The sequence below is a fragment of the Pelecanus crispus genome, chromosome 8, assembly GCF_030463565.1.
Source record: "Pelecanus crispus isolate bPelCri1 chromosome 8, bPelCri1.pri, whole genome shotgun sequence".
Taxonomy (NCBI): Eukaryota; Metazoa; Chordata; class Aves; order Pelecaniformes; family Pelecanidae; genus Pelecanus; species Pelecanus crispus.
The window spans coordinates 11,960,783-11,984,666 of NC_134650.1; the positions used below are offsets into that span (position 1 = coordinate 11,960,783).

Genomic DNA, 23,884 nt, shown 5'->3' on the forward strand with positions numbered 1-23,884 from the left:
GAGAAAATTTTCTTTATGCTCTAAAATTTCCGGGAAACTATTTTTACTCACCTTAAAGTGACATTTAAAGTGAAGTTTGTGCCCCAGGGCAATGTGCCTCAAGAACCCCTGTCTCCCTTCACCCAGCAAAGGCCACACCACAGCAGAACTAGTCCTGCCCATGCTGTTAAGTGGCACAACCAACCAACTCACTTTTCAACCTGGCCTGATCTAGGAGAAAGGGCCTGTTCTTTAAAACAAATAAACAGACAAGAAGGATATAATCTTTAATACCAATCTACACCTGAGTAGTATCTTTCTGTCTTTCCATACAGAGTGGCAGAGACTGATGGGTTTTTTTCAACAGAACACCAGATTAATACTTTGACGTCAACACCAGAACACCACCACCACCATCTGCGTTCACATGGGAGACTGTCGAAGTTCTGCCCCTGCACGATATAAAGGGGAAAGAAACAAGACGTTTGCTGCTTCTTCACTGGCTATTCTTTGTCATGTTTTTGTTGGAACACCTACCTCAAGCCATTCCACTGTCTTTCATACACAACTAGGAAAGGGGGAGTGAAACTTAACCTGTACTGACACTGATTGGAGTAACAACCGACCAATGCTTCCAAGTGTCATGACCAGGGAACTTCTGGAGCATTTACAAATCCTCAAAACAGACCTTAAACATTCAAAATACTTTTACCATCTCAAAGACTGGAGTAATCTTTTAGCTATGAACTTATAGCACCATTTAAGAATGACAGCGTATGTCCTCCCAAGTCAAAGCAGTATATCACCTAATCTGGTTGTTCCCCTAATTCTCCTTATATTTAATTCCTGACATTTTATAATATTAATATTTAAATGCTATATGAATCCCATTAGGATCTATTCAAGTATTCTACAACATAAGGTTTTTCTTGGTAGCTCTATGGACGGAGGAAACATGGTGAGGCCATAAAAAGAAAGACGCTGCCTCAGGGAGCTGCACAATCTAGGCATGCTTCATGCTCCCAACAAAGCAGACCTACTTCCAACTGCTTTCTGAATTTCCTAGAATCATCAAGATCTTCATTAAAAGACTCCCAGTGTTCACACTTAACTACCGGTGTTTTTTCATGAACTGGTAAATTAAGATGTATAGTAGAAGTCAATGACACATATGGAAGCACAGATGTAAAATCTGAACTCATTGTGAAGGAAAGTAACTTTGTAGATCACAGCTGAAGTCCCATTTTTACAGAATTTATCATTATTGGCACCCTCATCTCAAGACTGAGTTAGAATAGAATAGTGCAGTTGTTACGTTATTTATAATGAATACAGATTTGAATGAATTGAAAGATCTGTGGCAGAGCTGAAGAATAGCAGTATAAGAATTACTGAAGATAAATATAGCAGGAATTTCTGCTTTAGGACAATTTTCATTAATGCCTTACATCAGCCCTTCCAAAATGCAGAGATACAGAGGTGAAGTCCTGTAGTTGCTTCACAGCAACTGAACCGCAAGTGGAATACACAGCCGGAGGCACTGGGCAGGGTGCCGCCACTCCTTTTGGCAGCAGCCTGCAGTTAAATCAGATTAAGGTGATTAAGGAACCAGTCCCTGAGTTGGTTCTGTGTCTGCAGATTCTTGAGTCACATCAGTGCAGAGCTGCGCCCCCCCGCTCCTGGGAGAAGGCTCGCTCGTTCACTTGGGCGTGAGGAAGGGCAAGCCATCTCAGGAACTGCTATACTCACCTAACATTTAAGAATTTGGGGTACTGATGGAGGCACGCAGATGTACGTTGGTTAAAATCCCCATCAGTCATCACTAAGTAACCAAAAACTGTTGCATAGACTTAATAATTAATTGATCTAATGACAAATCCTAACAGAAATCCTCTACATCTATATTTACTTTTTGAAAACGTGCATTTAGAATAGTTTAATAGGGCCCTAAGGCACCCAGGAAGACTGAACTTCAAACAATCTGACGGCAGGCTTATTACATGACATTATTGATGCAGCAGTACATTTAAATTGGCAGACAGCAGGACCTAAACTCAAAATGTGCAGCATTAAGGAGACGCATGGAAGTGAACATGCACATGCCACTTCCCTAGACTAGGAAAACACCCCTCTGTGACAGTACATTATCTCCAAAAAAGTCCCTATAAGAGAAAAACCTAAACTGCCAGTTTTCAGCTTGACAACTCTGAAAGTCTTCCTCAGTCACCTGTATGAATCATTTGTACTGTAGCTATAACTAAAGTTGCTATTTCTGTCTCAATTCAGATGTATTTTGTACAATTTGAAAAGCACACAGAACGTCGCTATACCATTTTGTTGATTGTACAGTGCTTATTATCACAGCAGCTAAATGCCTATTATAAATACATTACATGAACCATTACACTTTTCATGATGGTTACTGTGCATCATATACAGCACAGTCTGTCAAAGTTACATTTTTGATACAAATAAAAAAATAGCATGTCACGAGACCCTGCCAATACTAAAACTACAAATTCAGGCTAAAACATTCAAAATGCCAAACTCTGAATTTCAGAGAATGCACAAAAAATATGCCACATATTTTAAAAGAACCATTATGCAGCGTTTGCTGTATCTGGACATTTTACGAAGTACTACAGTTAGAGATGCAAGAAGCTGTCCTACCCCTCTTTTAAAACTTTTTTTTCCTTCCACAGTTGTGCCAATTTGTTTCCTATGACAGAACATACTCTGCTTGAAGCGCAGAACGTATTTTTTCTTAGTTTTGTTTCTGAGTGTAATGTTCTTTTTTTTTTTTCTTCTTTCTACACGATTCTTCAATTATTAACCAGACTTAAAAAAAAAAATCTTTTTACTTTTCTTCCCCACCACAAAGACACTAAGTTTTCTTTTGTGGGTGAAGTGGGTTGGTTTTTTTTTTTTTTTTTTTTTTTTAGTTTTTTTTTGGTAGCAGGTGAGCAAAGACACTCTTGTAAAAGGTCTTCCTCTTCTTCCACCCACAGTAGCCTCATTCACCTGCTCATCTAAAGAAGCCAAGTCCCTCTGCCTTCTCAGTGAGGCATTTGTATTAAAATGCCAGCATAAGCATCTAAGGACATTATGCCCTTTGCTTTCTCTATCCTGGAGACCAAACAACAGCTGCTTAAAACACCCAAATCCTAAGTTTGATGGAGCACTGCCATTTGAAAGAACTAAACACGCAAAAACTGTTTCACTTCTTTTAAGCCTCTTCCCTTCAGGAGAGGGAAACTGCTACTTCACTGTCTTTGTTCCTTTTCCTCTGCTGACCTTCCCCTCCCCCCCCAATATTATTTTTCTAATCCTACTTGCCCACAGCAGACAGACTGCAAGATTTGGAAGCCATACCACTAAAGAGAAGCTCTGGTCTCGAATCACACACGCAACACCTCAGGTCAAAGAGCTGATGAATTACCAAAAAGAACACAGTACTATGTTCTTTGTTTGAATTAATACCCCTACACCTCAATGCCAGCTACCCAACTTTGGAGGGGTATTCCACTTCAGCACGACTGCGTAAGCAAATAGGCAGATGTCAATAACTAATGCAAGAGGCAGAAGAAAAAAAGATTGTGGTTGGTTTTTTTTTAACCCAACAAACAACGTATTGCATTTACATATTTTATAAAAACTATGCCCAGAATAATATATTCCTACTAGAAGCACTAGCTCTTCTCTACATTCTGGAACAAAGACTGAGATTTTATTATTATTTAAGTGCCAAGAGCAGGACGCGCAGCATGTTAAACTTATTAGAACTCTATTAAGACACTTCAATTAATTTAAAAAGTGTTTTATAGCTAAAATATGAATTGCTTAAACCTTTATTAAAATACCACTGTAGGGTTAGGAGAGTTGTTCGCACAAGAGAGTTAGCAGTAAGACTAACATTCAAATTTTTTTTGAGCCAGAGATTTCCCATGAAGCAGAATGCGGCCAAAGCAAAGACAGGAAACAAAAGCAAAACTAGACAACTATTTAGCTTACGATCTCCAGCAATATTCTACATCCCTACATGACAGTTGTTTCTGTATTTTTTTTCTGACAGTGCAAAGTCTTTCAGGGTAAGAAAAAAATGAATTTTATAGTTCCCAGAAAAAAAACCTCTTATGATGAAGGAAATGGTACAATCTAGCCTACTCTTCATACTGTAAAATTACATTTTGTTATACTTTGTCAGAAATGGGTTAGCAGTATAGCATACTTCAAAGCCAGCAACAAATCAGAAAAACCCATCAGTCAAAATAGTCCAAGAAGTATAAAAAAACCCCAAAACCTACATAAGAGTTCAAAAACAGGAGGGTTTTTTTATTTTAATATAACAATGTAATCAGGGAAATTACTATAGCAACGTCTAAACGGTAAAATCTATGATTTTCAGAAAACTTTTGGCTTGACTTTCAAGCCAATGCCAACTTTCAAGCACTTCTTATGAAGAGCCAAATATCCTTATCAAACTTTTATTTTCATTTAATTAGGCTTCACAAACCACACAGCATGGACATGCAAGTCATGGGAATCTAAACCAGTGTGTTTCTTTATTTATACCACACTATCTATCTGTTAGTCAGACAGAAGCTTCTATTTATTCCCAATTCATTCCTGCTAACACTGAAGGGACTTCAAACCTTTGTCCTTCAAAAAGCTCTTTTTCCACTCATTATTTAAAACAAACATGGCAAGGATGTTCAATGGCTGGATACCTCTGCTGCAGATTTCTCTTATCAGTTAACTCTCCCATCAAACACAGAATAATTCTTTGCTCAGGTAAACTACTGGCTACAAAGCGCTGTATGAGTTCTCCGAGTTATTATTCACACCCCTAAAAAGTACTAACACTGAGCATTGCTATTTCTACAAGAAACCTTTCCAGCTAAAACAATCACCCAATATATTTCCTATAGAAATTCCAACTTCTCATTTAAGTTGCCAACAATAAAAATCGACCAAGTTTCTAAAACACCTGTGTCTGCCCCTCTATAATTCTTACTATGAAAACATACGTGTAATAATAATAATAATAATAATTAACCTTCCCCACGAGGATGCTTAGAAGCCACTTGGTTAAGTCACCTCAGCCCAAAGGCTAACCAACATTTTATCACCATCTTTAAAACATTTTAAAGCGTTTGAAAGATAGTACGAGAATCTGATTCTGTTTTGCAGGTTATGTATTGCATGATTATTTTATATATATAATAATAAGTTACCCTCAAGTGGCAACAACATAAAGATTACACTTATTTTAAACGAGAAGTTAACATTTCAGCTAGCATAGCTGAATGACTGAAACTGTGCAGCCTGTTGCGTAGAGAAGCCTGAAAAAGAACATGTTTTATATTGCTACGTGACACTGTGAATTCTGGTCATTAAATTATCTTTGATACCCGATCAGCTACCTTAGGCGATGCCCTGAGAAACGCTGCGGGCTGGCCTCGCCGTGCTGCGCGGTTGCATTAAGGCACTGCCAACTCCCAGGGATGAGATCAGGGCACACCAGTAACACCGCGGCATCGTTACATAAAACAACGTCCAAGCTGTGGACCTTCAGGACGGAGGGGAAATAAAGTTGCAGCTTTGGTCCTTGGTGACATGAGGGGCTTTCGGCAAGCTCCCCCCGACTCAAAGCCTGCGTGAACTTAATCCAGACCCGGAGAGGCGTCAAACACCGTGCGGGGACCGCCCAAAGCCAGAGACACACCCGGAGGCAGCTCCCGAGGCGGCCCGGGGAAGTTCCCGGTATTTTCTAAGTACAGTCTGTAGGAACTGGCTCACAGCAGGAGGCGGGAACGCGCCCCGTCCTCCCCTCGGAGGAGGGAACCGGACCGCCTGGGTGCGGGCACCGCCGCCCCCTCTGGCTGCGCACCGGCTGCCGGCCGCCTTCGGCCGCGCCTGCGGACCCCGGCGGCCCGACCCCCAGAAGCGAAAGATGCCCCGAGGCAAAGCGCTCCGGAGGGACGGGGCCGCGGGCACCCTCCGCAGCCAGCGGCACCGCTGCAGCCCCGTCCCTCCCGCGGGCAGCGGCAGGGCAGCTCTCGCCCGGCCCGGGCCGCCCCGGCCCCCGCCGCGCCCCCGCCCCTGACCCACTAACACACCTCCCAGCCAACATGGCCGCCCCGCCAGCCACCGCGGAGCGCAGCCTAGCCCGGCCACCACCTCCTCGCCCCGCCCTCCCCGCCCGCTCAATGGCTCGCTCCTCAGCCACGCGCGCTCCCATTCGCCACCGCCCACGCCGCTCACCCGCCCAGCGGTCCTTTCAAGCTAGGGTGAGGCGACATGTAAACAAACCCCCTTCCGCCGCTCCGGAGGGGACCGGCGGCGGCCCCGGGCCCCCCGGGCCGCCCTGAGCGCAGCCCGGGCCGTGGCCGCCCGCCTTGTGGGGTGCTGGGAGCCCGCGCCGGCCTCCTGCCCGGCCCCTGCCTGGCCGAAAGGGCGCGGAGGGCTCCCCTGCCCCGCGGGAGGCAGCCCCCGCCCTGCGGCCCCCGGGAGGGCTGGGGCGGCCGGCGCGGCCTGTCCCGGAGCGCGCCCCCCGCTGCCGGGGACAGCCCCTTCCCGACCGGCCGGAGCTGCCGCCCACCGTCCGCCGGTGAACCTCCGTGCCCCCCCGCCCCAGTCAGTTACATAAAGCGCCGGGCCGGAGCGGGGGGAGTCTCTCCCGCCGCCCTGCCCCGCCACTCACTGACCGCCCCGCCGGCCCGGGACCCCTCCCCGCCCCCCCCGGCCCCGCAGCCTTCCCTGCGGACCGGAACCGCCCCGCTGGACGGCAGCACGCCCCAGGCAGAGAAGCCCCTCCGCACCCACGGGTCACCCCCTGGCCGTCCCCAGCATTCAAACAGGTCGAAAGCGCAGGAGGCGACTACGACCCTGAAAAAGCAACAGAGCTCAGGAACTGCCGAGCCCTCCCGCACCCGATCCCCGAGGCGGCAGCGCCGACCGCACCGGCGCCGCGTACCCGGGCAGCACCTCCACCCGCACAACCAGCACGACCGGTCTCCCCTGGCAGGACGGCGCTTTCGTTTCCCTGGCGCTCGCTGCGAGACTCACTTTCCTCGCAAAGGCGCGGGCCGCTCCCGGGGGACGGAGGCTGGAAGGGACGCTGACAACTCGCCGCTAAGCCCGCGCCCCGTCCCCTGCGCAGCCTGCCGCGTCCCTCCCCAGCCCCTCTCACCGCGCCCTCACGCCGCATCGGTGCAGCCCCCCCAGCCATCGGGCCCGGAACGTCAGCTCCGGGAGCCGGCGGGAGCCGGCCACCCCCCGCGCCCAGCGGCTCTCCCGCAGCACCGGCAGCCACACCCCCGGCGGAGCGAGGGCAGCAGAGGGGGCGGCGGGCTCCCGCCGCTCCGCTCCCCTCCGCTAGGCACCGGCCCCGTCCTCCTCTCCTCGGCGCCCGGGAGCCGGGCAGACACACCCCTTTTCCCGCGCCCCGCAGCCCCCCGCCCGGCGCGCACACGCTAACACCGCCTCCTCCCCGCCGGGGCACCCTCCGCCCGCCACCGCCCCTCCAGCGGGGCGGCGGGCCGGCAGCCCCGTCCCCGCGGGCGGCCCGCAGCCCCCCGCGCTGCCCTCCCGCCTCCCCGGGGCGCAGCTGCCGGCCGGGGCCGCTGGCAGGCTCGGCCGCCGCCGCCCCCCGCGGCCCGCACTCACCGGGCGGCCGGGGCTCAGCAGGGGGCGCCGCCCCGCGCGCTCCGGCCCGGACCCTCCATGCGGCTTCGGGGTTTGTTTTGTTTATGTCCCTTCCTGACGGGTTCCCGGAAATCGCGTGACTCGCCCCCCTCACGTGGGGAGGGCGGGCGGGAGGGGGAGGGAGGGCCGCGCCAGCCAATCGCCGGCCGCCGCCCCGCCGGCCAATAGGGCGCCGCCTCGGCGGGGGCCTCCCTCGTCACGTGACGGCGGCGAGCCGCGCGGGTGGTATTTAAGGCAGGCGGCGGGGCTTCCCCTGCCCCTCGGCACGCGCCGGCCCCGCTCCCGCCCATTTTCGCCCCCGTCCCAGGGGCCGGCGGCTGGCCTCCAGCTGGAGAAATTAGTAAGTAAAAAAAAACCCCAACCAACCAGCCATTCTTATCTTACTCTTCCATTGTGTAGACGACTTTCTGCCTTCCACCCCTCTGTGATAACAAAACTAAAACCCATCATGAAAAAATCCACTTTTTTTTTTTTTTTTCCTCCCCCCTGAGACTTTGTAAGATGATTCTGGAAACAAGGGACCAGCCACCCACCTCTGACAACTAACTTAAAGTCCTTTGCAAAGGTAAAATGCTTCCATGATTTCCAGTAGAGGAAAAGCAAACTTCTATAAACTTTTCAGAACGATTTCCTGTGAGGGGCACAGATGCAGATATTTGAATTTCCTAAACAATACAAACAGAGGAAGTTAAAAGCATCTGAAATGACCCTGACCTAAACACTTGCTCTACATGCTGCCACCATTTATGACTTTGAGTCTTCAAGACTTGACTATGGAGCCAGTTTCTTTGATCTTCCTCACTTTTTACCTTCCCCCAAAATACCAATCCACACGCAGAGATCAGGCTGTTTCCCCGCAGACCCAGGCTTTCTATCCATTTCAAGCACCAGCAAGCTTCCTTCATATATACTTTAACATTTTGCATTCTCTTCTGTTGTTACGAAGCAAGAGGAAACTGTTAAAGGCTTTGATACCTGCATTGCTTGTTAAGCACCAGTGGCCGAATCTGTCTGCTCTGATTTCCTGCAGTCATGCAAAAAGAAAAAGAAATTATCTGAAGCAGTGTTAATTTCTGGCACACATGGAGCAGACCATTCCATAGTCACAATGCAGACAGCAGGTCACACAACATTCAGCAGAACAGAAACAAAACATTATTTTTTCAGCTTCTTCAATCATGCCACTACCTGGTTATCTGTTTCAGAGAAAATATTAACCATGTGGATAAAAGGAAATTTCTTTATCTGTAAAGCACCTAAACAAAAATTGAACTATGGCTTGTTTGTCCAGGCTTTGAATAGCTCTTCACTATTAAATTCACCACAGTGAAACACGCCATGTGAACTCTGTTTCGCTTCTCCTCCATCTTCTACAATGATCGATAGCTTAGCACCTAAAATAGAAAGCTTGTTAAAGAAAGTGATAATACCAATATACTAATACCACTATTTGCCACTGGATGTTTTCTTTTTTGATGCCTCACTTTAGGGTCAATATGACAGGCAGATCAATATATTTTAAAAACTGTTACATATTCAAAATTATCAACAATGTCTTGAAGCATTTCTGCTCCCCACCTCATACAATGTCAACATATATTATCTTCCACACGCTTTAAAAAAAGCCAACCAAACAACCTAAGCTTCTATAAAATCATTTGGTTTCCAATTTTCTTAGGAATTATTTGCCACAGTATATAGTGTACAACTTACTGCATGTTAAAATACAACTTTCAGTAGTAGGTAACTTGGGGGGAAAAAAAAAAAAAAAGCAGCCCTATTCCAGTCCCAACAGTTGCTATGCTTATTTGTAATAATGGACGCATTCTTAGTTCCTTTGCAATTCATGCTGTCCAGTTTTTGAACACTGCAAGTTACAGCATTTTGTCAGGATCTTGGAATTTCCTGTATAGTAATGAGTACTATCCCACTGAGCAAGTTAACAGTGCTATCCAAAAGGAAAAAGAAAAAATTAACCACTCCATTATGTCCTTGCGCATAACAATAAAACACAGTAAGGAATAATTACAATTTATCTGGACATGATGTAAGGAGGTAAGAAAGTATACATGAAAACTCCTGTGCATGCAGCAGTATTTATATCCTTTGAAGCTGTTCCTTAGCATGTGACTTACTAGATTCACTCCCAACCCCGTGGACTCAGCTGACATTGAGAAGCCTCAGCAATCTTTCATCTCTGGCCTACACTGTCATGTGCTTTATCAGGTCTACAATTCCATGTGCAAGTCAGTGTAAAAGAATTGCTATGTTTTCTGTTCAATTCAAATTGCTTGTTACTGTATGTAGCCACCAAAAAGGCCAGGGAGTAAGTCGATCTATCACAATTACTGTTTATGCCTCAAACTGGGCATGTTACCTCTGCTGCTGAGTCCCACTAGTATCAGACAATGGGAAGTTCCTGGAAAAGAGGCTCTCGAGCTAAGCATTCATTTCTTCCTGCAGACCTTTCAGCAATTTTAGATTACAAACTTAGTCCTATTTTAGAACTACCTGAGAGGTCTTGTTGCAGGCAGCAAGAGTGCTCATCTCATCACATTATATGACTTTATTACAGGTTATCCACATCATCTACATTTCCTCAGCTCAACTCTAGCTAACTACTGTCTGACTAAAACCACAGAAAAGCACATCATAACGGTTAAACATGGCACAAGAACATTTTGTATAATGCAGAGGATTAGTTTTATTTCTAGGCATGAGAAATTTACAACCAAATTTCCCAAGAATACAACTCATTTTAAAAGTAAATGCCATCAATGTGCGGCACCACTGTTTCTCCTTTCCTCATACAGTTTCATTGCATGCATTTTTTTCAAGTGCAGTCAAACAGAACATGGGTGAACAGCACAGCAACAGACAACCTAAGATCTGTAAGATACACACAGTGTTCCTATAGAGCAAGGAAAATGAACAGGAAAGCTGACTCTATGACCCATAAAAACTTTAGAAATTTTCATCACATCTCAAGTTAACAGACAAAAATTTACAGTACCAAACAGGAGTATAAATTGCATTAGGCAAGCTGTTAAACAGTACAGTAGGAAAAAATATAGGGCTTTGAACAAGCCATTTGAAACACAATAGAAAGATTAAGGCATTAATGCAGGCTTGGTATCCAACCAACTATGTTAAGGGCATCTTTGGGTCAGTGGAGTTTTTCATCTGGATGAAATCTCTTCTTTACCTGCAAAGCAAGAGGCAACTTAATTATTCCTTTCCATGGAGACAATTTACTAATTGAAGACCTGGTTGCTAACCACAACTATTTCCATTCCACAAATGCACTGAGAAATGGTCAAGAACTGTAGATAATTCATTTATATGGAGCTTCAAGAATAATCTCTTTAGCAGTTTCATTTCTGAAGTTACTGCAAGTAGTTTTAGTTACATTATAAGCTGGCAGAACAACTATTTTACTAGAAAGTTTTCAATGCTGCAGCAGCATCCAGTCATCTGGATGATAGCCCTTCTTGCACTTGAATGAAGGAAGTTCCTGGTCTGAGATCACAGACTGTAAATTGACAAAGTTAAGGAGAAAAGGCAGTGTTAGACCACATTGCTTAAAAAAGGCTACAGCCCGTATTTCCCAGAACGGCCACAGAAGTTGGCGTATTCTTACATACTGCCATCCAAGCCATAGACTTGATTATATAGACATCATCATCACTTGAATTGGGAGGATACTGACCGAAAAGAAAGACCTAACTTCTCTAATTTGGCATAGATCAACCAAGTCAGCATCTATAGAAGATCCTCTCTAGAATGCAGTAGCCTCCTGCATGCATTTTCAGCCTGCTCCGTTGGTCAAGTAAAATGGCTTTGCTTAGACTATTGTCATTTTTAAACAACATCTCTCCACTCTGGGAGTTAGCATTTAATTCTCTTTGCTTTAACTCTTTGCATTTCCCATACTAATCCATCCAAACCTCAACTGAAAGAGAAGTGGGAAGCAGAAAAAAAGTATAGTACATGCACCTTGAGTGCTGGAAAAGCACATCTTAAAAGCCAAAAATAACTGGTCAAACAAGAAATGGTAGCTGTATTTATGGGATTCCGTGCAGTGTCAGAGATATATCCCAACTCTTTCAGACAGAGTCTAATTCACAGCTCCTGTCTAGTGACAATGTGGTGGGTTGACCCTGGCTGGATGCTAAGTGCAAACCAAAGCCACTCCATCACTCCCCTTCTCAACCGGACAGGGGAGAGAAAATATAACAAAAAAGCTCGTGGGTCGAGATAAGGACAAGGGAGATCGCTCAGCAATTACCGTCACGGGTAAAACAGACTTGACTTGGGGAAAATCAATTCAATTTATAGAATCATAGAATCGTTTAGGTTGGAAGAGACCTTTAAGATCATCCAGTCCAACCATTAACCTAACAGTACCAGGTCCACACTAAACCAATTAAGGGTAGACTAGACTAAACCATGTCCCGAAGTGCCACGTCTACCCATTTTTTGAACGCTTCCAGGGATGGTGACTCCACCACCTCTCTGGGCAACCTGCTCCAATGCTTGACTACCCTTTCCGTGAAGAAATTTTTCCTAATATCCAACCTAAACCTCCCCTGGCGCAGCTTGAGCCCATTTCCTCTCGTCCTATCGCTAACTACATGGGAGAAGAGACCAACACCCACCTCACTACAACCTCCTTTCAGGTCGTTGTAGAGAGCGATAAGGTCTCCCCTCAGCCTCCTCTTCTCCACTAAACAACCCCAGTCCCCTCAGCCGCTCCTCATAAGGCCTGTGCTCCAGACCCTTTACCAGCCTTGTTGCCCTTCTCTGGACACGCTCCAGCACCTCAGTGTTGTTCTTGTATTGAGGGGCCCAAAACTGGACACAGTATTCCAGGTGCAGCCTCACCAGCACCGAGTACAGGGGGACAATCACCTCCCTGCTCCTGCTGGCCACACTATTCCTGACACAAGCCAGGATGCTGTTGGCCTTCTTGGCCACCTGGGCACACTGCTGGCTCATGTTCAGCCGGCTGTCAACCAGCACCCCCAGGTCCTTTTCAGCCAGGCAGCTTTCCAGCCAGCAATCAAAACTGAGGAGGGTAATGAGAAATAAAACCAAATCTTAAACCACCTTCCTCCCACCCCTCCCTTCTTCCCAGGCTCAACTTCACTCCCAATTTTCTCTGCCTCCTTCCCCTGAGCAGCACAGGGGGATGGGGAATGGGGGTTGTGGTCAGTTCATCACTCATCGTCTCTGCTGCTCCTTCCTCCTCAGGGGAGGACTCCTCACACTCTTCCCCTGCTCCAGCGTGGGGTCCCTCCCAGAGGAGACAGTCCTCCACAAACTACTCCAACGTGGGTCCTTCCCACGGGGTGCAGCCCTTCAGGAGCAGACTGCTCCAGCATGGGTCCCCCATGGGGTCACAAGTCCTGCCAGCAAACCTGCTCCAGCCTGGGCTCCTCTCTCCATGGGTCCTGCCACGAGCCTGCTCCAGTGCGGGCTTCCCACAGGGTCTCAGCCTCCTTTGGGCACATCCCCCTGCTCCTGTGTGGGGTCCTCCCCAGGCTGCAGGTGGGTATCTGCTCCACCGTTCACCTCCATGGGCTGCAGGGGCACAGCTGCCTCACCATGGGCTGCACCAGGGGCTGCAGGGGAATCTCTGCTCCAGTGCCTGCAGCACCTCCTCCCCTCCTTCTTCACTGACCTTGGTGTCTACAGAGTCCTTCCTCTCACATGTTCTCACTCCTCCCTCCAGCTGCAGTTTGTGTCAGGTTGTTTGGTTTTTCCCCCCCCTTCTTAAACATGTTATCCCAGAGGTGCTACCACCATTGCTGACTGGCTCGGCCTTGGCCAGCAGCAGGTCCGTCTTGGAGCTGGCTGGCATTGGCTCTATCAGACATGGGGGAAGCTTCTAGGAGCTTCTCACAGAAGCCACCCCTGTAGCCCCCCTGCTACCAAAACCTTGCCACGCAAACCCAATACAGAGAAACTCAACAGGAGGCTCTGAATGCAGAGGCACACAACAGCAAAAGGCAGAACACTGCAGCCTGAACAAGGTAGCCACCTCCTTGCTGCCCAGCTCACTCAACACTACAAGAGTAGTTCAAACAAGATCGTGGGGAATAGTATGTCCTGGAATAGCACATTTCTAGCAAGAAAGAACATAATATTTAACTATGATATTTGAGGATTATTATATGCTTTTACTTTTTTAAAGCATTCTTTTCCACAAAGACAAGAACCTTCATTTTATTCCAAAATTAAGCCAATTAAATCAGGTGTATCAAAGGTTAAAACAAACTGCTTCATATAACACAACACCGTGCACTATATAGGTCTCAAATTCTCCGTTAGTAAGTTTAAAAATGACAGGTCCTCACAAACTTTCTAGCCATCCTAGAACACACTGGTTCCCTCTCTTCCTTGGTACAAGTTTACCTCCAGTTCTCTAGAAAATCCTTCACCGAAAGGGAGGGGGAAAGCCCTGAGTCTTTTAGCAGGTGCCTAGAGTCCAAGAGTTGTATCTCATCTCCAGTTTGTCCTTGCTAGTTGCAACACAGACTATTTATCAGTCAGATACAAAAATTGGGCTTCCTTCTTGAGGTGTTCACTTGTCCAGATAACTACATTTCAGTTTCAAATCCCAGGCAACTGAATTATCCTATGGGATTCAGGGATCTGTATGCCCATTAACAGAATACACTGGTCTCTGTTTTAGCTAACTAATTATGTGTTAACACAAGTGAAAATGCACCTAGGAAATTCAGCTTGACTGACTTAGCTAATTACAGGCTTCCACTTGAAGCAGGGCCAAGTCTACCTTTAGCTTCTGCTTGCTGCTTAAGAGAGACGATACAGACACACAGACACGCCACAGTCTGACACCACCACCACAGTTCAGATGAAGCCTACTTTGAAGCAGTGGAGCTTTGCTTCAGGGTAAATGTTCGGGATGCTTTGCAGACAGCATTTAACTGAGCTGTCTCTGTCTGCTGCTGTTGGACTTCTGTAAACAGAAGTTAAAGTAATAACAGCAAGGGGGTGCAGCTAAACCTAAAAGGACACCACCACCACCCCTCCACCCCCCCCACCCCGGTAAAAAACTAAGCATGTCTAATTATTCAGTTACCAGCATAAAAACTAAAATAATGGGTACTTCTTTCCACAGCTATCCTTCATTTGAACCTCCAAATGCTGCCGTTCCAGAGAAACCTGAAGTCTTCATGGTACATTTCGTACAAGACTGTATTTTTGCTGGTCATGTCAGAAAGCATGCCTAAGAACTGCAACAACAGCATTCCAATAGCAATAGTTACCCAGATAGCAACCACAGGCTCATCTATGATTAAAGTTGCACACAGGCTATCATTAAAAACAAAACAACCCAAAACATTCAACTGTAAGCTCAGTGTTAGTGCTATACATTTACAGGAAATAAAGAACCATTCTAATTGCAGTTCTCACTCTGACTTCCCAGATGAATGAGGGCAACTGTACATTGCCTTGGAAATCAGGACAAGTCTTAGATGAAATGGTAGTAGGCTTGAAGAGAGGTTTAACAATTGTTAAAGATTAGGAAATCCACTTATGCTAGTTATTAAAAGACACCCCAGCCCGATTTTTTTTTTGTAGGAATAAGAAATGTACTGTTCTCCTTACAAACACCTGCTTACTGAACACAGCACCACATGACATGACAGCAGAGAAAAATAACTGTACAAGAATTCAGTCCAAGCTTTTCACAGTATCCAGTCAAGATTAACATCCAAAACATGTTTTGTTGCAGCCTATAGAAAGATAATTTCTCCTGCAAAACAGCTAGCAATTCTGAACACACTGCTTACACTACTGTTCAATTTCTCCTGAAGCTTTAACATACTAAATATATTAATAAATCTGATCATACTCACCTAGTCAATAAATTGCAGCAGAGGACAGACATCCTTAAGGCCAGTGAGATTTAAGATACCAAATTGTTTCATTGCTTAACTGCGGCCCAAAGAGAGGGTTGAGTTGAGCCAGAATCGCAATCAGCCAACTGCAAGACAACCCCCCCCAACCCAAAAGAGAGAACATCAGCCAAATTACAAACCTTATGACAATGGAAAGGCTTGTCCAGAGCACAAGTACTATCAGAGAAGAAAAGACAATTTTCAGGAAGGTTGAGCATCAAATAAAAATCTTACTCAAGCTCATACATGAAGACCAGATACCAGCAACAAAGACATGTTCCAAATCATTCCACAACTGAAACAGTAAGTTGTCCTGTTCAATTTAAAGCAACACAAAACCACTTGACACCATTTCTCTTGTCCTCTTCCTTTGACAGGAAAGTGTTTTGAGGCGTATGAAACTCAGGTATTTGTGGGCTCAGAAGATAGACACATAAGAGACAGACCTTTTCTCTGTGCCTTTGAAGCATCCTTTAAACAAAAACCTCAGAGAAACATACTTTCTCTCATTTGCTCTTATTTTCAGTGTATGACAACCTCCCCTGGCAGACATGGTATATTTTTCATCCGAGATTGAACAAAAGTGAATTTAAACCTGGCACAGAAGTCAAGAAACAGGGACCTGAAGCAAAAGGGTGCACTGCTACAGGAATACACACACAAAAAAATGTTAAAACCCACAACAACAAAACCAATATGACAATAAACCCCAGATCATCAGCAACAGCAGCCTTGTCATCAGAGCAGTTCACAAACCGGCACTGCAGAAGCCATAGCCAGAACCGAGAACAAGAGGAATGTAGTTTGTGGAAAATATCCAGGAAAGCTAAACAGAAATAAATATTCCACTGTTAAAAGATGTATTTACTTTGTAAATATTACAAGATTCAGGAAAAGCAATGGATGCTTCCATGGATTTAAATCTATGTTAAATACTAACTATATAAACACATTTAGTGAACACACGGGCTCATCTGTCTGCTATTTCTAGAATGCTTTGTAAGGAGGAGAAAAAGCAAAGCAGCTTTGTAATGGGAGCTGCCACAAATGTATCAGAGTGCTTAGGCAGTCATGGAAAATTCCACAGAAACCTTGATGCTTTGACCAGCCAACGAAGTGCAAGTCTGCTGTAAAATGGCTAGAACAGCCAGGGGCAAAAGATGTGAGCCAGACTTAAAGAAAACACATCAATCCTCCTAAAATTTACAAACATTTATTTTCAATGCCGCTTTCAGTTTTGCACAAAGTACGACTCTAGTTAAAATGACATGCTGAGCCTGCAGCAGTCTATCAGTCATGCAAGCCTTGAAATATGTAGCAGGCTCTACAAAGCAATTAAAGCATCAGCAAGACACCACCAAGCAAAGCCAATAACCTTTTAGGTTGACATGTTTCTACTTTGCTATCCAAAGTGATGACAACAATGTATTTTGAAACCATGTTAATCATTATGTTAAATTTACTTAAGGGAAAGCAAATTAGCTCTTAAAAATACCACCGAATTTATGTTGCAACTGGTAATTTTAAGATACAAAAGACAGACAGAAGGGGTACCAGAGCACTGTACCATCTGCCTTTAGCACCCTGAACTAACAGAAGGGGGAGGAGGGTAGGAACACTAAAAGCCTGTTAAAGCACATTCTTCTCTTTCTCACTGTACAGAAGGAACTCTATGCACAAATATCTCACCTCTCTATGCTTCCCGAGTTCAGACCCAGCATGGCTGTGAATTAAATGAGCTGGAAGCACATTCAAGATATTGACGTGTCCCAGCTGTATAACCATGCTTTAGGCAAGCACTGTGCAGTTTTCAAAAGCTATTTGTTGGGACCATGCTGGATACCCAAGCTCCGAGCCATAGTGGCATTACAGGTCAATAGTATATTCCTCCTCCTTGCTCTGCTAGGGCCTAATAATTTAAAGCAGTAGTTAGGCGCTGAACTCTATGACTCCCTTGCATTCAAGATAAGCCATGAAAAAGCTTTTCCCACGTTTTGCTTAAGCAATGCTGCTTTACACAATAATCTATCATGACAACGCAAAACAAAGCGTGGCATTCAAAGTAAAACAAAGCAAGCCTCTGTATCCAACATGTAATTTCTAGAGTTGCTAAAATCAGGTATGGCACTCGAGCCACCCACAGGTCCTTAAATTCTACCAGATACCGCTTACAACTGTTAGGGTTAATTACCCAGCTCAGACAAGGAAATTAAAGTCCCTCATGTTCTACCAGGAAGATTTTTTAAAAGGTCTTTCTACCATAACTGCCATCTGTCTATGCTGCCTATTACAAATTAAGGTCTTGCTATCTCTGTTTAAATGTCAATTTGGGCAACCATATTTTAATCCTTTTAGAATCAGTAGCAAATAATACCATTTTTCAAGGACCCCGTCCTCTGTTAGAATATCACAGTACTTTTCAGGAACTGCTTTCTAAACAGCAAAATACATTTAAACTTGGACAGTACCTTACAACATGGTGTAACCTGTAATTTCTACAGCAGTAACTCCTTATACTTTGCATTATATTTGAACAGGTTCCTGAGGCTCGTGTATTCTCCCTCAAAAGGCTGCTGGGTACACTATCTGTACAGAAATTATGCACTTACCCATGCAAAAATGTTCCACAGAACAACCAAATTAACACCATGTGATAAATATACTTATTCAAAATGATCACTGTTAAATCTAAACACAGAAGAAACAGCTTTAAGTTGAAATGCGATTGACTTCAAATTTAGTTAGCGCAAATTCAGTTTTATGCAAAGCAATTTGTCAATCAAGTGGTGTTTAATGAAGACAGGAAATTGTTTTTTCCCTATTTTCAACTGGAAAGGTAACTCAAAGAGTATGAAAATAGGTCTAGCAGAGTTCTGAACTCTAAAAAGAAGTAGGTAACAGTACAAGCCACCTAGTAAGGACACTCAAAAACAGAAGACCATACCTGGGACAACACAAGTTATTTTAACCCTAACATATCCAACAAAGAATCCTCAGAAACCATTCTTTCAGACTTCCTTCAAGACTGGTATGAAAAATTAGTCTCTTTCTTTAGTCTCTGAAATTTTTTTCAACACCTCCCCCAAAAAAGGATATGGGAAGAACAAACTTACATATGCTTGAATAAGAGGAAAGAAAGATTGGACCAGATGATCTTTCAAGGTCCTTTCCAACCAGGGCTGTTCCATGACTTTATACAGAATTCATGGCACGGGGAAGACTGTGTGATGAGGCAAGTTTTATCTTAGAACATAAGGAGAAAAATCTGCTTTTTGTTGTTTTCTGGCAAGCAGACACTATATATGTAATTTATGTTGTTGTGTGTAACTACTGATGGTTTAAAACATAGTAAGATTTTACTGCTTCTTTTTTCAAGTGTAATTGGAGAAAGCCAAAGGGAATACAGGAAACAAGTTACAGCTCATAGAATTACAAAAGAACCCCCTCACTGGACATGCAAGAACAGACTATAAATCATGTTAATGACACTAGATTTAGGTCTGTTTTGGTACAAAACCCACTAAACTTACAAGTGAAATACCACTATGCATTTGAAGAGTTCACAGCATTCAGTCAGAATTAAGAAATTCTACAACAAATACATTCCACCATAGTCCAGAGGATTCTGTAGATGCCACATGGCCTCGACTTCAAGGAAACTGTCCTTCTTCAAACAATAAAGAAAACAAAACCTGAGCTTCAAGGATTTTGCAAGAGTAGGACATTATTTCTGTTAAAATACAGAGTAGGAAGAACTTAAGTGAGAACCTCAAACTTAAGCAAAACCAAACCCAAAACACCACTACCCCACCAAAAAAAACCCCGACTTACTGTAACTTAAACACAGTAACCTAGTAAAAATGAGCATCCAGTTGCTCTTTCTTAGCCAGCATTTAGGACCTGCCGTGAGACTGGGCTGCTACATACTTTATGTGCAGGTAAGGACGCCTTCAGAGCACTGAGATTGCCAAATTTCAATCCCAAATTCAAGTTGCTGGCACCACAAAGCTCTTCTCCAGTTTCTACATCTGCTCAGCAAAACTTTAATTTAAAAAAATGTCATAGATACAAAACACAGAACCATGTTTGCTGTACTTTTACAATTATCCAGCAGAATGTTTTCTTAAGACTTCATGTGTCAAATACTCAAAAAAAAAAAAAAAAAAAAAAAGGCCTCACCTGTATAAAACCTGAATATCACATTATTAAACTAGATCAAACCTGTGGAAGCCTGTGCCACAGGCCAACTCAACATGGAACCAAACGGCCCCTCCTGGAACATGCTGACACTGATAACACAGCTTTTGGCTGCCAGTTCTTACAAATGAGTCTTGAGATTAGAGATGCATTTCTCTAAATATTCATGTTAAGCTCCTTAGAGTAGCATAAATAATGTCTAAATACTTCAGGAAAGTACAAGTACTATTCAGGTTCAAGTGGAACTCTGAATAATGATTTTATTACAAGTTAACCCTAAAGATCTAATCAGCCTTTTACCAATATACTTCCCATAACAAATTCTTCCCGAACACCTTCCAAAGTTATTTCTGCATAGCACTTTGACAAGATCATTCTCTACAGTTTTAAAAAAAAAGAAGGAAAAAAAAATAGAGATAGAGAACAATAACCATGCTTTCTCCAGTTACAGCTGGCTTACTTCTTGACAAAAAAAAAAAAAAAAAAAACCCACCAAAAAACCAAACATGGTATGAGGAGTTCCTCAACTAGTCATTTTGTTATTTCTACTAATTCTCTTACAGAAAAAAGGCAGCCTCAAAATATGCTGTGCATTTAAAAAGAAAGTTTTAATATATCAAAGCATCACAAGTTTGTCACAAAAGTTATTTGTCATATATAAAAAAACCCCACGTATTCGGTTTTCCCTCCACTACTCTACCAGGTTTTGAGAATATATTCAGCCAAACTAAGTAAGGCAAAACTCATCAACAGTTTTGAATTAGTATTACCTTAGAAATAAAGGTAAAGGTATAAAGAATGAAAAAGGCAAAAAGTCATTGCTCTAATGTGAATCAGAAAAATTCTGATGCCATTATACTTGTGACCAAATAAGCCAGTGAATTGGAAAGAAGTAGTATCAAGTCAACGCAGAGCGCTATTCAACAGTTACGTGTCAGAAGACAACAAGAGGAATTCAGGTTTGTTTTAATTCAGGATCCACCAACAGGAAAATGTTTTCATCAGGTTGAAGGTCTGTAGAACTAAGAATTCTAAGAGCTGTCAAAGAATACCATGTTTCTAAATCTCTGTGACACATTTGAAAAGCTTCTTCCTAAATGTCTTGAAGATATAAAAAAAAGGAACTTTTGATTATATCAGAACTGTGCCTTGATTAAGAGGCAAGACATTATTTATACTTACAACAGGTAGCAGCAAACAGCACAGGTCACCAGCATTGTGTTGATAACACTGCAAAAAGGAAGGAAAGAGCTGATTAGATGTCATGTTATGACTGACCACAAGATACATCGGAAAAAAAAAAAAACCAAAACCACCCAGCAAACAAGAACGAGTTCAACTTTGATCATATGGAAGGTGACTCAACATGAGTGTTCTGACTTCTTCCAGCTGAGTAAGTTGCAGAGGCACAGCTAAGACTCTGCAAAAGAACTGACACAACTCTGGCAAACAGAAGTATACAGCTGTTATTTAACAAAAAAATCACTCCGAAGAGGAGCAAAGTCTTATACAGTCAGTGTCCTTGCTCCATTTCACAGTCACTTCTACCAGCAAGTCAGTAAACTACTGAAGCTGGATGTTCTAATGCTAACAGTAAACAATAAACATTTTCTCCATTTGCAAAATTCTGCTTACAGAAAATTTCAGTATCAAAATGTATCTTTTAATTCTACATTATGAATGAGGATTTTCCAAATTGAATAGAAAATAAAATCTCAAAGCCACATGAAATTATCTGTAAGATAAAATTTTCCTTTCTTGCTGAAAGAAGACTGTGTCAGAAACCATAGTTAAACTGAAAAGAAGCAAGAACCAAGCAGCTCTTGAAATTGAAAATGGTAAGAATGCAGCTATACACACACGATTTTGAAATGGGAAGAAAGGAAATTAGATTTGCTAACAGTGAGTGATCTATGCAGCTCACGGAACTTGGTAGCAAAGTGGAGGGGTTTTTTTCCCTTTTGAAATTATAAAAAGGCATTTTCCTCTATGTATCACCCCCCACCCCCCCCCGAGAAACAAAAACTCATGCTAGGTCAGTAACTTCCAACCCTTTTGTGACATGGGTAACATTCAATATTTTTCATCAATACACACCCACCTTGTCAACTTTCAATGAATGCTATAAAGCTAACATAGCCTGGATTAAGCTTGAGGAATCCCTCCTTTCCAGGGAGGCCCAGAGTCATTGGGAGCTTTAACTTATGCAATATGAATTATTAGGTCAGTTAAAGTTTGCATTGACTTCTTTTGTTAGAAAAAGAGCAATCCCATTCAGAAACAGGCTTTGGGTTTCGGTTTATTTTTTAAGAAGATGAGACATTAACAGACTACATAGTGTTACTGTAGACATGCTATAGAATCAGAACACAGCAGTGCTCTATTCATATTTGTTAAACAATCACATTTTGGAATAACAAGAGAACATCCGTTGGTGACCCACATACTTTAAGGACATGCCTGGAAGACATATTTCCAAGGTATTTTGGAGGACGGGCAAGTTTTCAGGCACAAAATGCACTTCAAGTTTGAAACTGAGGCAGTAAATGTGAGAGCTAAATAGAACTTGAGGAAAATTCCTCCAAGTTTAGATAAACAACTAAGAGAAAAGACAGTTGGTACCTGTGGAGTGGAAGGGATGTCAGAGAGAGGAAGAGAGATTAAGAAGTCATTATCTCCTAGGGAAAAAGAGAAAGACAAAAACTTGTCTACTTTTTAACCTGAGCAGCTAGGATCACTGCAGGAAAGACGTCTCTGCTTAGATGCCCCTGCTTTTGTCCTCAGGCCACCACAGCTTCAAGGCCACTAGCATACATTTAAGCACAGAACGGAGATCTACTCCAGCAACTTTTTCAGTCTCATCCAGCGTGAAACCAGAGGATGGTGGAATAACTTTGAAGAAGTCGAGTAAGAAAAGAAAAAGGAAGTTATTGCTCAAACGCCATCTAACTTAACAATGGACCTCCCTGCCACAGGACGCTGTGTACGCAAACGTTTACACAGGGGCTTAAGGGGAAAACTGAGAAAAGGGGAAAACTGAACACCGTGACGGATTGTTAAGGCACGGAGACAGCGCTCCTGGCTCCAGCCCCACGCTCCGGAAGCCTCGCAGGCGTTCGCTCCGGCCTTCCGCCGCTGGCTGGATCTCGGCTGGCAGCGGCACCTGGGCCCGCCCGCCCCCCGCGCTGCGCCAGTACGGCGACGAGGAGCCCGCAGGAACACTGCGGCAGGAGGCGGCGGCTCCCGGCCTGGCGGGGCGGCGGGCACGGCGCTGCGGGGCGCCGCGGCGGCCGCCAGGCCTCGACGGTGGGGGAAAGGGGAACGCGAGAGCGCCGGAGCCGGAAGGCCGCTGCTGCCCGGCGGGCCCGCAAGGGCACGGCACGGCACGGCACGGCGCGGCGCGGCGCGGCGCGCCTCCGCCTCGGGGTACCGGGCCTGCCTCTGCCGGGGGCCTCCTCACACGCTCCCCCCGCCACGCCTGAGAGGGAAGGGAAGGAAGGGGAAGGGGCCCGCCGCCCCCCTCAGGGCGGCCCCGGCCTCCCGCCGCCCCCCGGTCACTCACCCGCGGTTAGGCCCCTTGGGTACGAGCCACGGCAGGACGCCGCCGACCACCCCCCAGAAAACGCTCATGACGATGATGGGCACCGTCAGGCCACCGTACGCCATGGCCGGGCTAGCGGGGGCGGTGGCGGAGCGAAGCTGCTGGGTCCGACCCGGCGCGGCGCCTCCCCGCCCCTTCCTCACGGCCAGCCGCAGCGCCCCGCCCCGCCCACCCGCCAATCAGCGTCCGCGACGTCACCGGAGCCCGGCTCGTACCTGGCAGCGCGAGGGGCGCGAGCGCTTGGCCCCGCCCCCGCGGTGGTCGCCGGCAGCCGGGCCGCGGCCGGCCCCGCCTGACCCCCCCCACCGGCCCCGCCTGAACCCCCCGGCCCCGGCGCCGCTCAGAAAGGCGGGGAGAAGAACCAAGCTTGCGGGGTACGGGGGCGGCTCCTTCCGGGCTGCGGGCTGGGGGTGAGCCCGGCGAACAACGGGAGAGGGCTCCCGCAGGAGCGCATCGGCCCGACGGCTGG

At 45.3% G+C, this 23,884-nt stretch overlaps 2 protein-coding genes and 1 long non-coding RNA gene across 8 annotated transcripts in view; 1 reads left to right on the forward strand and 2 right to left on the reverse strand.

The window, feature by feature from the left end:
• Nucleotides 1-15,601, reverse strand: part of CREBRF (CREB3 regulatory factor) — a 35,275-nt gene extending 19,674 nt beyond the window's left edge. For 2 of the 4 annotated variants that reach the window (XM_075714898.1, XM_075714895.1), the window contains exon 1: nt 7,648-7,686. The gene's annotated coding sequence lies outside the window, so the exon portion shown is untranslated. Of the gene's footprint in view, nt 1-7,171; nt 7,204-7,647; nt 7,687-15,575 lie in introns of those variants that run through there. The other 2 variants (XM_075714897.1, XM_075714896.1) reach the window with 2 other exon arrangements.
• On the forward strand, nt 8,182-18,984 carry LOC142594092 (uncharacterized). 2 transcript variants are annotated; one of them, XR_012831243.1, is made up of 3 exons: nt 8,182-8,251; nt 14,834-14,891; nt 16,144-18,984. It is a non-coding gene; the product is annotated as an uncharacterized LOC142594092 (long non-coding RNA). The 2 variants fall into 2 exon arrangements; XR_012831244.1 differs by lacking the exon at nt 16,144-18,984 and adding an exon at nt 15,298-15,568.
• ATP6V0E1 (ATPase H+ transporting V0 subunit e1) lies at nt 9,455-23,521 on the reverse strand. 2 transcript variants are annotated; one of them, XM_075714899.1, is made up of 4 exons: nt 23,377-23,521; nt 20,997-21,044; nt 15,576-15,703; nt 9,455-10,891 (listed from the first exon to the last, which is right to left on the reverse strand). In XM_075714899.1, exons 1-3 carry the CDS (start codon nt 23,478-23,480, stop codon nt 15,610-15,612), a joined length of 246 nt encoding a protein of 81 aa, XP_075571014.1. In that variant the 5' UTR covers nt 23,481-23,521; the 3' UTR covers nt 9,455-10,891; nt 15,576-15,609. The 2 variants fall into 2 exon arrangements, with proteins under 2 accessions (XP_075571014.1, XP_075571015.1); XM_075714900.1 differs by lacking the exon at nt 9,455-10,891 and adding an exon at nt 14,900-14,948.
• Between the last annotated feature and the right edge of the window lie 363 nt (nt 23,522-23,884).